At 48.1% G+C, this 14,357-nt stretch overlaps 1 protein-coding gene across 5 annotated transcripts in view; it reads right to left on the bottom strand.

Moving 5' to 3' along the window:
* The window catches only part of map3k1 (mitogen-activated protein kinase kinase kinase 1, E3 ubiquitin protein ligase), a 52,822-nt gene that overhangs the window by 4,722 nt on the left and 33,743 nt on the right, over positions 1-14,357 (bottom strand). For 4 of the 5 annotated variants that reach the window (XM_036976749.1, XM_036976748.1, XM_021601623.2 and 1 more), the window contains exons 6-17: positions 13,988-14,139; positions 11,970-12,094; positions 10,853-10,934; positions 8,611-8,779; positions 8,151-8,405; positions 6,050-6,171; positions 5,353-5,444; positions 4,902-5,094; positions 2,501-3,911; positions 1,529-1,681; positions 983-1,145; positions 336-467 (exon numbers count right to left, since the gene is read on the bottom strand). In XM_036976749.1, the coding sequence (XP_036832644.1) occupies positions 336-467; positions 983-1,145; positions 1,529-1,681; positions 2,501-3,911; positions 4,902-5,094; positions 5,353-5,444; positions 6,050-6,171; positions 8,151-8,405; positions 8,611-8,779; positions 10,853-10,934; positions 11,970-12,094; positions 13,988-14,139 (3,049 nt within the window). The remainder of the gene's footprint in view (positions 1-335; positions 468-982; positions 1,146-1,528; positions 1,682-2,500; positions 3,912-4,901; positions 5,095-5,352; positions 5,445-6,049; positions 6,172-8,150; positions 8,406-8,610; positions 8,780-10,852; positions 10,935-11,969; positions 12,095-13,987; positions 14,140-14,357) is intronic. The other variant, XM_021601624.2, reaches the window with a different exon arrangement.

Genomic DNA, 14,357 nt, shown 5'->3' on the forward strand with positions numbered 1-14,357 from the left:
AGTCTCTAGTTAATTATTCCTGACCTGTCCAGTACAAACCCAGTAGTCAGTCTCTAGTTAATTATTCCTGACCTGTCTAGTACAAACCACAAGGCCTTATAGTTTCTTATTGTTACACTACATTTGTCATTTAGCAGACGCTCTTCTGCAGAGCGACTTACAATTAGTGCAGCAGCAGTTCGTTACCACTCACAGTCTCCAAAGTTCCACCCCTAAAAGGTGAAACACATGGAATGAGTGTTTCCCTGAGAGTCCACCTTGAACCCTGTGACAGGCAGCTCAACAGCAGCAGGGACTTCCTGTGCGCTAGAGGGCGTGTATGTGTGTGCCCTCACCTTTGATGTCTCTGTGGATGATCTGGTTCTCGTGGAGGTAGGCCAGGCCTCGGAGCAGCTGCTCCGTGTAGTTGATGATCACAGCCTCCTTGAAGGCCCCATACTTGTTCAGGAGATGGGACACACTGCCACCTGGACACAACAGAGAGGATCAACCCATGAAATAATGACCATTTACCCTATATTAATAATACACTCAGTTCTTCTATTTCTACAGGGGCAACATATGTGATTGTTATAGGAGGAAGGACAATAGTTTATAGTATGGATGGGGTCAAGTGTTACAATATCTACTATCAAGTTCAACTTCTGGTTAGTTCCAATTGGACATGACTTGTCTTATTTACATACAGGAAGTTAAATGATACATATTCATTCATTAAAGGTTCAAGTAATACTATTTTATGTACCCAGTTCTGAAAAATTGAATAAATACAAAATAATGAATTATCACACCAAAGATAAGCAAAAAAACTATTATCAAATTTCTTCTTTTTTTTTAATCAACTAAATCAAAATTAAATTGAACAAATGGAGGAAAGCAGGAAACAAAAAAACAAAACATCCAAAAGTCAATTAAGGCTTTTTCAACGTGGGATATCATCATCATCATCATCAGCAGCAGCAGTAGAGGAGGTCGTCCTTACCTGCCATCCACTCCACCATCAGGTTATAGTTGCTCTTCTCGCAGGTGGCCCCCAGCATACGGATGATGTTGGGGTGGTTGAGGTGGGCCATCATCCGGATCTCCTCCCTCAGAGCAGTCACCACCTCCTCTTGCTCCGACGATGTGTTCCTGACGTAGGTCACCTATAGTCGGGGAGGACATGCATACACAGGGTTATCAGGGGAAGAGAGCTGGACATTCTCTTTAAGGGCAACATCTCAGTTTGAAGTCACTAGCTAAAATGAAGTCACAACTCTGACATGGAATCCCCAGAGTTTCTGCACCAGGGGACACAAGAGACCCATAGGCCCCACCTAGCAACAACACCTAGCAACAACACCTAGCAACAACACCTAGCCCTTATTCCCTAAACACTCCTGTAGATGGGAAAGCATTGAATAGGTATAGGCACTATGGTAAGAGCTCTGACTGGCTAGGACTAATTTTTATAACCATCTATTTCTCTGACATCGACAGGTGTGTATCAGGGCAGACATCTGTGGTTGCCATGCGTCGGTCTTCTCACCTGTTTGACTGCCATCAGGGTGCCAGTGCCCACGTCCTGGGCCTGGTAGCAGGAGGAGAAGGCCCCCAGGCCGATCTGCTGGCCCTTCAACCACTCCTGGCCCTCCCTGTAGGGCTGCTTGGCTTTGGTATGGCCAGGCAGAGTCTCTGGAGTCTGGGGAAGCATGGGATGACAACATGTCAGTATGACACACACACACACACACACACACACACGACTTGCCAAAACTATAGTTTGTAACAAGAAATTTGTGCAGTGGTTGAACAACGAGTTTTAATGACTCCAACCTAAGTGTATGTAAACTTCCGACTTCAACTGTACACACACACACACACACATATTTATACACACACACACACACGTGTATGTGGACACCCCTTCAAATGAGTGAATTCGACTATTTCAGCCACACCGTTGCTGACAGGAGTATAAAATCAAGCACACCGCCATGCAATCTCCATAGACAAACATTGGCAGTAAAATGGCCTTACTGAAGAGATAAGTGACTTTCAACGTGGCACCGTCAATTTCTGCCCTACTAGTGCTGCCCCGGTCAACTGTAAGTGCTGTTATTGTGAAGTGGAAACGTCTAGGAGCAACAACGGCTCAGCCATGAAGTGGTAGGCTTCCCACAGCCAGCATGTGTATAGGCAATAGACCTAGTACCACACACACACTGTGGGTTACATTTAGGGCTTCAGTCAACATTGGCAGGTTGATATGAATGATTATTCCCATGTATTCTCTGACCTTGGGTGTGACAATGTTCTCTACTTATTTGTTAGTTATTAAGCCAGTTACTGGGTCAGTTTCCTGGGCACAAATTAAGCCTAGTCCTGGAGAAAAAGGAAGCTCAATGGAGAAACATTAGGCTTCGTCTGTGTCTGGGAAACTGCCCTTTTGTTTAGGGAACACTGAGGATGTCTAAAGTCTTGTAGGGACATATGTTCCTGAAGGTGCACGTTGACTCACATCTGCCTGGATGATGATGATGTCCTGGTCTTTATCCACCTGCAGCTGGGGGATGACGGGCAGCGCATCCTGCGACTCGGACATGGCCATAACTACAGCCAGCGCCGCCTCTTCCTCCGCCTCCATCTTCTCCTTGCACTTCTGGTGTTGCGTCACGTCCTCGCTGTACATCCCCACCTCTCCCCCTCCTCCCGGCCCGTCCCCAGCCCGCTCCGGCGACAGCACGGCCACCTCCGACTGGAACGTGACGGTGGTGGTGTCGCCGGCAACGGGCAAAGATGCTTCCAGGAGGTCTTCCATGGAGGAGTTGAGCTCAGCAGAGGCGTCCAGTCCACGGAACTTCTCTTCCACAGGGGTGAAGCAGCTGTCCTCGCTGCTGATGAGGGTGGTGGCACCCCCCATTTGGCCCCCTGTGGAGGGGCCTTCACCTCCGGAGGCGCTGGTGGAGAGGCTGGGCTTTTCCCCCTGGAGGTCCAGCTTCATGCCCATCTTGGAGGCTCTTGGAGTGGGCGAGGTGCAGAGGGTCTTGGCCCCCTCGGAGGGGGTGGGTCGGGAGGGCTTTGGTCTGTGGATCTGGCTGGAGGGGAGGGGTCGGGCCTGGGTGAAACAGGGGGAGGGGAGCTGCTTCTCTGGGTCCTTGTTGCTGAAGGGCTTCTGCTGGGGAAACCTGCGCTGGGAGCCTGGAGAGCAGGAGGAAGCAGAGGGGGCAGTTGACGCTAGCTTGCTGGGGACGAAGCTCTGGGGCCGGGGTTTGGTACTGCCGTCAGGTCCTGGGAAGGAGGGGGGAGGGTGGGAGGCGGAGGGCGAGGGGAGGCTGGGGGCTTGGCTGGTAGGCGTAGAGTTCAGGCACTGGCTGAGGGGGCGGTTACGCGCCTGAACGGGGGGCTTTTGGTGCTCGGCCAGGGCCCCACCGCATGTGGAAGTGGCCATATTGGGACGCCCAGCGCTAGTGGAGATGGCCGCTAACCTCTCACTTATATCCTCAGGACTCGCTCCCACGTTGCCGGAGAAACCTCTCCCTCCCTTCCCGCTGGTCATCTGGACCGTATGCGTCGGGGTGTTGCTCTCGGTCACGTTGGGAGAGTTCTGAGGTGCGGAGGGCTCAAGGAAGGCGGCGTTGGCCCGTTGGTGCGCCTCGCTGGCGCTGTGCTCCATGCTCTCCAGGCCCAGGTTGATGGCGTCCAGGATGTCCATCTCCTCGGCGATGGCGAGCAGGCGGCGGCGCATGCGGGCGTAGTGCGTGGAGCTGGTGACGCTTAGCATGTCCAGGAGCTTGACGAAGACGTGCGGCACGCGGGCCACCATGCGCGCGGCGCTCAGGAACACGCGGCGAGACAGCTTGCCCACCATAGAGTGGGAGTTGTCGATGGACTGCAGCGAGAAGCTCAGTAGGGGGAGCAGCTTCTGATACCTGGACAGAGGAACATGAGAAGGACAACATAAAAGGCTGTAGCTTCCTATTCCCTATAGTACACTCTCTTGCAATAAAATCACTGTATCATCAACATTAAAAACAGACCAAACTCCCAGGTGGCGCAGTGGTCTAAGGTACTGCATCGCCACCAGAGACTCTGGGTTCGAGCCCAGCCTCTGTCCGAGCCGGCCACGACCGGAAGGCCCATGGGGCGGCGCACAATTGGCCTAGCATCGTCCGGGTTAGGGAGGGTTTGGCCGGCAGGGATTGTCTCATCGCGCACTAGCAACTCCTGTGGCGGGCAAGGCGCAGTGTACGCTGACCAGGTCGCTAGGTGTACAGTGAAAACATCCGACACATTGGTGCGGCTGGCTTCCGGGTTGGATGCACGCTGTGTTAAGAATCAGTGCGGCTTGGTTGGGTTGTGTTTCGGACGACGCATGTCTCTCGATCTTCGCCTCTCCTGAGTCCATGCGGGAGTTGTAGCGATGAGACACGACAGTAACAACTAACAATTGGATACCACAAAATTGGGGAGAAAAAGGAGGTAAAAAAACAGACCAAACTACTGAATTACAAGCTACAAACCAGAACACCATTTTTAATAAAGTTTAGTGTTTATTAATAGCAATGTCCAAAGAATCCATAATAGCACATTAGGCGCCTTAATGAACTTCCCAAGCATCCAGAGTAATGGGCCTGGCTCTCGACCTTCGTTATGTATCCAAGGCTACGCACTCAAACATACAAGGTTTTAACTTTGTCTAGGTGATCGAGGCTATACCAGGACAAGGTCACCATCTCAATGCTGTGAGCTCAAGGCTACGTGACTACAAGATCCAAACTACTAAGTCAGGGAAATATCACTGGGCACAACACTCAACCCTGTGGCACTCCTCTACCTCTCCCAGGGAGTCAGACTCGAGTCAGCAGCTAGGTGAATCAGGCTATACAAGAACAAGTCTATAAGACGATAAGATTGCGTACCTATCCCCCAGGGTCTGAGACTGGTGCCAGTCCCCTCCGGAGACAATGTGTGGGTAGAACTCAGCAGGGAACTCCAGCAGGAGCCTGTCAATCAGACACAGACGGCCCAGCAGGGCCTGCCAGTTATTGGCCTCCGTCTGGGGCCCCAGGATGCAGTTCAGGACATAGTCCACCCCGCCAATACCAATGGACCCTGAGAGAGATGGATAGGGAGAGACTCTTAGAGTTGCCAGTTGGATGTCGAGGACCGAGGCACCTGGGCATTAATGGCCAGATGGATATTGAGTATTAAACAAGTGGCATATTTACTGTTGTTGAGAAGGAAAAAAAACACTGAAGACATCAGATAGTCAAAGTCTCATATATAAATTCTGGTGAGTATGTGATATGGGGAGAGGACTAAATTTCCACTGATAACCCAGAGTGGCTGCATGGTATTTGTAGCTCTTACCTGCTTTGAGGATCTCTCTACCTACAGCCAGCTCTCCCAGCTGGCCTTTACACAGCTCCAGTAGTGTGGACACCGACAGCTGGCTGGTACGACTGGACACGACACAGAATCGACAAAGAGGAACGACACTCAGAATGAATGTCCATGCTAGACTGCTAATGACCATCATTCATACTCATACTTTTATACCGTATGTTATCTCTTGTGGACAGACTACGTTAACATTCTGACCAAATTAAGCAACATTTTAGTTCTGCCTTAAACGACATTATACAGTGTGCAACAGACCTACTGAAATGAGACAGGAATCATGGAAATCTGTTGACTAACAGTATTATTATACCACAAGTAAAGGTTCCCATATTTGAGTCCGTTCTTGGAGATACAGTATATAATGGAAATTCATATCTGGACCTGGAAGCCATTTCCACTGCTGATTTTCATTGTTCCCCTCTGATCAGTGACTGATTTAGACCTGGGACACCAAGTGGGTGCAATTAATTATCAGGTAGAACAGAAAACCAGCAGCGCTCCAGACCTTCAGGCTCAGATATGAATATCCCCGATAGAACTCACCACTGATCATACTGGGGGAAACCTAACAAGTCCTGTATTCTCCACCTGAGGGCACTAGCTACAAGCAGTTGTCGTCAGGCTCCCATATCTATCCCACTCTGAAGTTTCAGACCGACTTTACCTGTTGGCGTCGGCACATTTGACCAGGATGGTCTCCACCACGGACCGGAGCAGCTGCTGCAGGCGCGAGCGTTCAGACACGGAGTGGCAGGGCGTGTACACCAGCATGGCCCGCAAGGTTTTCTACAACAAGGGGGTGAGAGGCCAGGGTTCACATTAACACTTCAAACATACAGTCAGTACTACAAACACTATCCCTAGTCCTGTGTGTGGAACATGGGTAAAGACAAGAACAGTGATGGTGAATGTGACAACAATATTGTCCAGTCTAAAGTATAATAACTTACTAACAACTATGAGTTTTAAATACTTTATATAAAGCCCCCCCAAAAAGAAAAATTGCCCTACATGACTAAACCAAACACGGGAAATGCTGAGACGGAAAGTTGCGTAAAAACAATTCAAATTAAAAAATAAATGCGCAAACCAAGACCTCTTGGAGCCCAAATGTAACACTGATAAGACGGTTGGGGAAATTGCGCTTTTGACCCAGTCGAGTTACGACCCCGTCTATTCCTGTGAGAATATTTCCACCTGGGCCTGACCACAAGGTCATAAGAGACCCTCTGTGGCCTTGGCTGGAGGTGGAGGGCACTTGGTGGTGCTCCCCCCAGGAGAGGGGTAGAGGTGCTGGGTTACAGGCGGTGCAGCCTGACCCTTACTCCCAGAGAGAGAAGAGGTGTGGGGAGTGGTGACTGATAGAGCGTTGCATTGGAATGCTGCCCAGAGACCGATAGAGAGAAAGGGACTCTTTCTCCCCCTCCCTCCCTCCCTCAGGCAGACAAGGCTACTCCTTCCTCCAACCACCTCATCCCACTCACTCACAAATCACTCAAACACAGCACTACATACACGCACGCACGCAGTCCCTCCCTCCATTGCTACATTCTCCACAGACTACTCTACTCTCAGGAGAGACGGATCATATCAATAAACAAGCATTTTAGCAAAACAAACAAAACTTCCAAAGGGGAAGCCACGTCACATGGTATGACAAGGCAAGAAAATAGGACCCCCATCAAAGTTATTGTAATGGTGGCTGTGGCATTTTCACTCGTTACAAGGTCCTAGGTAGTGTGCACGTAGCTAACGACTCTGCCCCATGATCTGAGCACACTTTCTAAGGCTGCCTCAAACAAAGTAGAGGCTTTTCAAAACGGCAATTTAAGTCGATTTTTGTCCCACTCTTCCAACTCTGGTTGTGCCCATGGCATTTTTAGTCCACTCCCCGCCATTACCAACATCCCCGGCTTTGTCTTAAAAGAAGAATACAACAGACGCCAAAAGTCTGTCTGCTGCTAAACACGCTGGAAAGCCCCCAGAGGAGACAGAATCCTTTTTGTTTTCCATAACCGCAGCTCTGCTGAAGCAAAGTGCCGCAGGGGGAAATGTCAAGCTCCCCAGAGGTCCTGCATGTTCATTTTTTTTATTTTTTTAAAGCCACCAGTAAATATTCTCTAAAAGAGACGAAGTAGAAGAAATTCGGCTCGGAGGAGTGAAAAAAAAAAGAGACGCTCAGTCTGTCCCTGGAGAATCCCTGCTGGTTTTGACTTCAGGATTAGCCAGGCTAGCTTGTTGTTGAAGTGGACTTTAGGACAATTCAAGACCTGTGGTGTGAGAGAGACAGGCCAAGAGGTGAAAGCGGAGATCGGGTAGCGCCAACTAATCAATTCCTGAGTACCGATAACAATACGTGTCATGTGTTCAGCACCGGGTTCATGGCAATGAGCTGAAGTTACTTGACCCGCTATGCATTGCAATCACTGTGTACATGCAGTACAGTGTATCATTTGTCTTTGAAGTGATGGTGATTCCTGGAAGACAAAACATTTTGGAAGCGCTGTTTATGGTCGGGGCTTCAGACTTTATGGGTCCAAAATGCTTTCCTTGACAGCTGGAGTATGGTACAGTCATATTTAAGAAAATAAGGTACTAAAACAATCACACTGCTCTTTTTTACTAGCACCAACTTCGCTGATAACTATTTAATTATCAGCTATGACTGTGATATGTGGTTGTCCCACCTAGCTATCTTAAGATGAATGCAGGAACTGTTAAGTGGCTCTGGACCATCTGCTAAATGACTAAATGTTGAGTCTCACCAGTGCAGCCACGTAGACCTTGTAGACAGGGTCAGCACACACCATGGAGAGGACACTACAGCATGACTCCACCACCACGTCACCTGACACCTCAGAGCAGCCCGCCCCGGCCCCTAGCCCCGCCCCCGGCCAGGAGCGTTCGCCGTTGGCCAGGAGGAGCGCGCCGCTGACATCATGCGACAGCCGCCGCAGGGCCATCTCCCTGATGTTCCAGTTCCTGGAGAACAGACAACCCACCACCTCCATGCCAAACACCTTGGGAGGACAGAGACAGTAAATTAGTCGGAAAGGAATATGGCACTGATCGGATAGAGATAAGTACACGTAAACCCCTCTTTGTAGGCAAAGGGAAAGGAATAGTCCCAAAAATGCAAGCTCAAAAGGTTATTCAAGAATTTGAAAGTATAAGACAGGATCCCTACATTATAGACCCCCACGTCCATCTTCCCACCCCTCTCACCTTTATCCAAGGCTCAGCAAGTTCTTTGTAGGTCTGGGGGATCTGCTGGACCCCGTATTGGGGCAGGGTGAAGTCCCCCTCCTGGGACGATGACCCCCCTCTTGAACCCCCTTCACTGTGGGACGATGACGCTGCCGCATTCTCCATGGAGACAGATGAGGGGTCATGGCTGCCGAGAAAGAAGCCAAAGTCAGTCTGAGCTTTTAGCGACTTTTGGGGGACTCAAAATGGTGGTGGTAGACAGGTAACTAGACTAAGTTTGAATTGTAGTTCTGAGCATTTGATATTACAATCAAGAATGGCCACGAATATGCTGATTCAGGCTTGGTCAGGATTCAGGAGTATACTTTCAGAATATAATGAAATGGGGGGGGGGGGGGGAAATCATATTCTAAAGACACCAGGAATCAACCCAGCAAAACTGGAAAATTAGATAGCGGGTCATCATAATTGCAAACAAACAACAAAAAAACATAGAAAAACAACTGGGTACAATTTCAGGGCAGAGGGGGTAACAGATACTTTCTGACAGTATTCATGTCTTAAGGGGGGGAAAACAACAACAGCTATCATTTAATTCCCAGGCAGACGCACAAAACAAGGGCTGGTGCCTGGCTGTCTGGCTCACATAACCGCACTGTGGAGGGGATCGAGCTCACGACAAACCTACGAACACACACACACACTAACACAGGTGCGCACACTAACATACGTGTGCGTAATCACACAAACGGCACCAAGTTCAAAGAAGTTCTTGAGGCTAGTGTATTTAGCATGTACTTATGGTAGGACATGGGCTCATTCAGGGGTACGTAACATTATACAGCACTAGAGCATTCAGATAAACATTGTGGAGACATTAAAATGTCTATTTAGTTTTTAGTTCTATAATGTTTTACAGTGGCTGGTTGTAAGGGTTGAGAGCTAAGGGAATGGTGATGTGTGTGGGTAGTGAGTCTCGAATGGTGATGTGTGGGTAGTGAGTCTCGGATGGTGATGTGTGGGGTGGTATATATGATGGGGTTGTTGACACTGATGTTCCTGAACTCCCAACCTGGGCTCAGTTGTTGGCTTCTATTAAGCTTTAAGTGGAATGGCTCTGGCACACTGCGTTAGCGTCGCCCTGTTTGACCTAGCATGATATAGCCTAGCGCACCACTAACATGCCAATGTGATGTTCTAGCACACTGCGTTAGCGTAGCCCTGTTTGACCTAGAATGATATTGCAACACTAACATGCTAATGGGAGACTAGTCAGGATCAAGGCAAAGATGAACGGAGCAAAGTACAGAGAGATCCTTGATGAAAACCTGCTCCAGAGTGCCCAGGATCTCAGAAGGTTGACCTTCCAACAGGACAACGACCCTAAGCACACAGCCAAGACAACGCAGGAGTGGCTTCGGGACAAGTCCTTGAGTGGCCCAGCCAGAGCCCGGAATTGAAACCGATCTCTGGAGAGACCTGAAGATAGCTGCGCAGCAACGCTCGCCATCAAACTTGACTGAGCTTGAGGGGATCTGCAGAGAAGAATGGGAGAAACTCCCCAAATACAGGTGTGCCAAGCTTGTAGCGTCATACCCAAGAAGACTTGAGGCTGTAATCGCTGCCAAAGGTGCTTCAGCAAAGTACTGAGTAAAGGTACTGAATAGTTATGGAAATGTAACATCAGTTTTTAATTTTTTAAATGTCTAAAAACCTGTTTTTGTTTTGCCATTATGGGGTATTGTGGGTAGATTGAGGGGGAAATACGATTTAATCAATTTTAGAATAAGGCAGTAACGTAACAAAATGTGGAAAAGGAGAAAGGGCCTGAATACTTTTCGAATGCACTGTAGCGTAGCTCACCGCTAACACTCAAGGTTCTTTCGTGTCTCTGGGCTACTGTGTCACTGACGTAGCCTGCAATGAATCCACAGACTCATTGTGCAGTTCCAAATCCCTAACACTTTATGAGCTTATAAACAGCTTATAAACCATTCAATTGTTAGCTAACTGTTAGTTAACCATAACTCGCATTCAGCTTGCATGAGATTTGTGAAGCTCCACAGCTGTTCTGTCATCTCAGACGAGGCAGGTGTTTCCTTTCCTCTCAGACACAAATATAGTGAAGCCACTTCCCCCGTCTTTCACACAACAATACCAGATACCAGCTGGTGCGCTGTCAAATCATTCCCCCTCCCCCATCCCAGAAGTCTTTCCAGGAGTTACTAGTTCCTAGCCCACACAAACACGTTAAAATTACCTGTAAAAATCATGGGACTTCCACTTGGCTCTACAGAGGGGGCAGATGAGCGTCTCGTGGTTCCGCCGGCATTCCTCAGCCCCTGCGAGACAGACAGACGGTCCAACAGAATTAGCTCTCCCCCAGTTTAGAAAAAAGGACAATGCACTGACTGGCTGTCAAGGAAGTCAATGCGCCAATAAAATGGAGCAACAATTAGACTGGAGTTTAGAGAGAGAGAAGAGGGCTAGGGCCTCGGCACGAACGTGACAGACTATCGAGAGGGCTGTATAGGGCTGTGTGTGTAATGGGAGTAAGTGGAGTGGCGTGTGGTGGTGCTTGCTGGACTATAAAACCTTCATGGATGACTGCATGGAGTCACTAAATGTCAGACGAGTCCATGTCTGAGGCCGGGCCACAGAGACCCAGGTCTTAAGCAGTCAGTCGGTCGATGTTAGGGGAGGTCGCTAACGGCTCGGAGCCTATTAGAATTTCCCCCTTCACAGAGTCAGCCTCTGTTTGACGAGGTGTGGGGTGAATAAACATGTATTTTGAGAGAAGCTGATACAGTGAAATGGCACTAAAATAGACAGAGTAGAAGCTCTGAAAGTCTTGTTTTCACTCAGTGCTTTTCTTCACCAGTTGAAGTAGTTGGTGTACAGTGGTAGTGCCATAATGGATATATGTGCATAGTGTTCCTAAAAGCAACTACAACAGAATACCATATGCCCCTCAAATAGAAAAATCTGGACCTTGATGCCAGTTTAACTGCTTTTTTAAAAAGTATTCTTCCCCTCTAAATCAGGGACGGATTTAGACCTGGGACACCAGGTGAGTGCAATTAATTATCTGGTAGAACAGAAAACCAGCAGTACTCAGGACCTCGTAGAGTCAGATTTCAATACCCGCTTTATGAACTAACCCTAAGTGTTACTGGGGTAAAACTATTTTGACAATGTCAGAATTCACCTTGGCTTAGATGACAGGAACCATATTACACTGTACACGTGTCAAAAGTTTAAATGAGTTGAACTTTTGATAGTGTACTGTAGTACTCACTGACATGCAGTCTTCTGATAGCGTACTCTAGTACTCACAGATAGACATGCATCTTCTGATAGCGTACTGTAGTACTCACAGATAGACATGCAGTGGTGGTGCAGCTTGTTCCTGCAGCCTTCCTCACACACAGTCAGACTCTCCTCATCCAGCATGTCCAACAGACAGATAGGACACATCTGCTCCTCTTCATCCTTCAGACTACTGACAGAGAGAGACAGAAGGGGTGAGAGAGAGAGAGAAGGGGGCAGAGAGAGAAAGAGACAGAGAGACAGAGAAGGGGGCAGAGAAAGACACACAGAGAGAGGGGGGTGAGAGAGAGAGAATGGGGCAGAGAGAAAGAGACACAGATGGGGATGCAGAGAGAGATGGGGAAGAGAAAAATAAAGGAGATATATAGATATATATACACATATACACACACATATACATACACATATATATACACACACTGCTCAAAAAAATAAAAGGAACACTAAAATAACACATCCTAGATCTGAATGAATGAAATATTCTTATTAAATACTTTTTTCTTTACATAGCTGAATGTGCTGACAAAATCACACAAAAATTATCAATGGAAATCAAATTTATCAACCCATGGAGGTCTGGATTTGGAGTCACACTCAAAATTAAAGTGGAAAACCACACTACAGGCTGATCCAACTTTGATGTAATGTCCTTAAAACAAGTCAAAATGAGGCTCAGTAGTGTGTGTGGTCTCCACGTGCCTGTATGACCTCCCTACAACGCCTGGGCATGCTCCTGATGAGGTGGCGGATGGTCTCCTGAGGGATCTCCTCCCAGACCTGGATTAAAGCATCCGCCAACTCCTGGACACTCTGTGGTGCAACGTGGCGTTGGTGGATGGAGCGAGACGTGATGTCCCAGATGTGCTCAATTGGATTCAGGTCTGGGGAACGGGCGGGCCAGTCCATAGCATCAATGCCTTCCTCTTGCAGGAACTGCTGACACACTCCAGCCACATGAGGTCTAGCATTGTCTTACATTAGGGGGAACCCAGGGCCAACACGATGTTGCAGGCAGCAGAATGTTCTCCACGGCGTCTCCAGACTCTGTCACGTCTGTCACATGTGCTCAGTGTGAACCTGCTTTCATCTGTGAAGAGCACAGGGCGCCAGTGGCGAATTTGCCAATCTTGGTGTTCTCTGGCAAATGCCAAACGTCCTGCACGGTGTTGGGCTGAAAGCACAACCCCCACCTGTGGACATCAGGCCCTCATACCACCCTCATGGAGTCTGTTTCTGACCGTTTGAGCAGATACATGCACATTTGTGGCCTGCTGGAGGTCATTGGCAGATTGGCCAACAACCTCCTTCCCTCAGTAAGAGCATTGTAGACGGGTCGTGGCTGGGTCTTCCAGCATGACAACGACCCGAAACACACAGCCAGGGCAACTAAGGAGTGGCTCCGTAAGAAGCATCTCAAGGTCCTGGAGTGGCCTAGCCAGTCTCCAGACCTGAACCCAATAGAAAATCTTTGGAGGGAGCTGAAAGTCTGTATTGTACAGTGACAGCCCCCAAACCTGAAGGATCTGGAGATGGTCTGTATGGAGGAGTGGGCCATAATCCCTGCTTGCAGTGTATGCAAACCTGGTCAAGAACTACAGGAAATGTATGATCTTTAATTGTAAACAAAGGTTTCTGTACCAAATATTAAGTTCTGCTTTTCTGATGTATCAAATACTTATATCATGCAATAAAATGCAAATTAATTACTTAATAATCATACAATGTGATTTTCTGGATTGTTTTAGATTCCGTCTCTCACAGTTGAAATGTACCTATGATAAAAATGACAGACCTCTACATGCTTTGTAAGTAGGAAAACCTGTAAAATCGTCCGTGTATCAAATACTTGTTCTCCCCACTGTATATATAAAAATAAAAGCCAGGGCAGAAAGGGAAAGAGAAATGGATGTTGGACCAATGTGTTAAACCAATGCTTGACCCTCGTTCACATCAAAATAAAACATTTGACACCACTTATGTTTATACAACTTGGTGGTATTCAAGGGCCTTCTTGCATAATGTTTTACAATACAACATCTGTACCCTGTGTGTGTGTGTACACTACCTGCTGTCGTTGCTCGAGGCACCAGAGTTGCTGGACGGACAGGACGTGTGAGGGTTGGACATGCGCGACACAAACTTCTGAATGGTGTTGCGCGACGGCGCCTTGATGCGCGAGCTGCGGCGATTGTGGTACTTCTGGAACAAGCTCTCCACCTGGAGACAGTGCCACAGTTAGCCGTCGTAGGGAGAAATTTGCCCTAAACGCTGATCTTGGGTCAGATTGGCATTCTCTCTACTAGTGGTAAAGTATCTACGTATTCAAGTGCATATCTAACGTCCATTCAAGATGGTGCAAGTTATTGAAAGTTAACATAAATTAGAAATATTCTAGCTTTGAAGTTTCTTTGGAAATTGGTCATTACAAAATGGGT

The sequence above is a fragment of the Oncorhynchus mykiss genome, chromosome 5 (genome assembly GCF_013265735.2).
Source record: "Oncorhynchus mykiss isolate Arlee chromosome 5, USDA_OmykA_1.1, whole genome shotgun sequence".
In the NCBI taxonomy this organism is placed as follows: domain Eukaryota; kingdom Metazoa; phylum Chordata; class Actinopteri; order Salmoniformes; family Salmonidae; genus Oncorhynchus; species Oncorhynchus mykiss.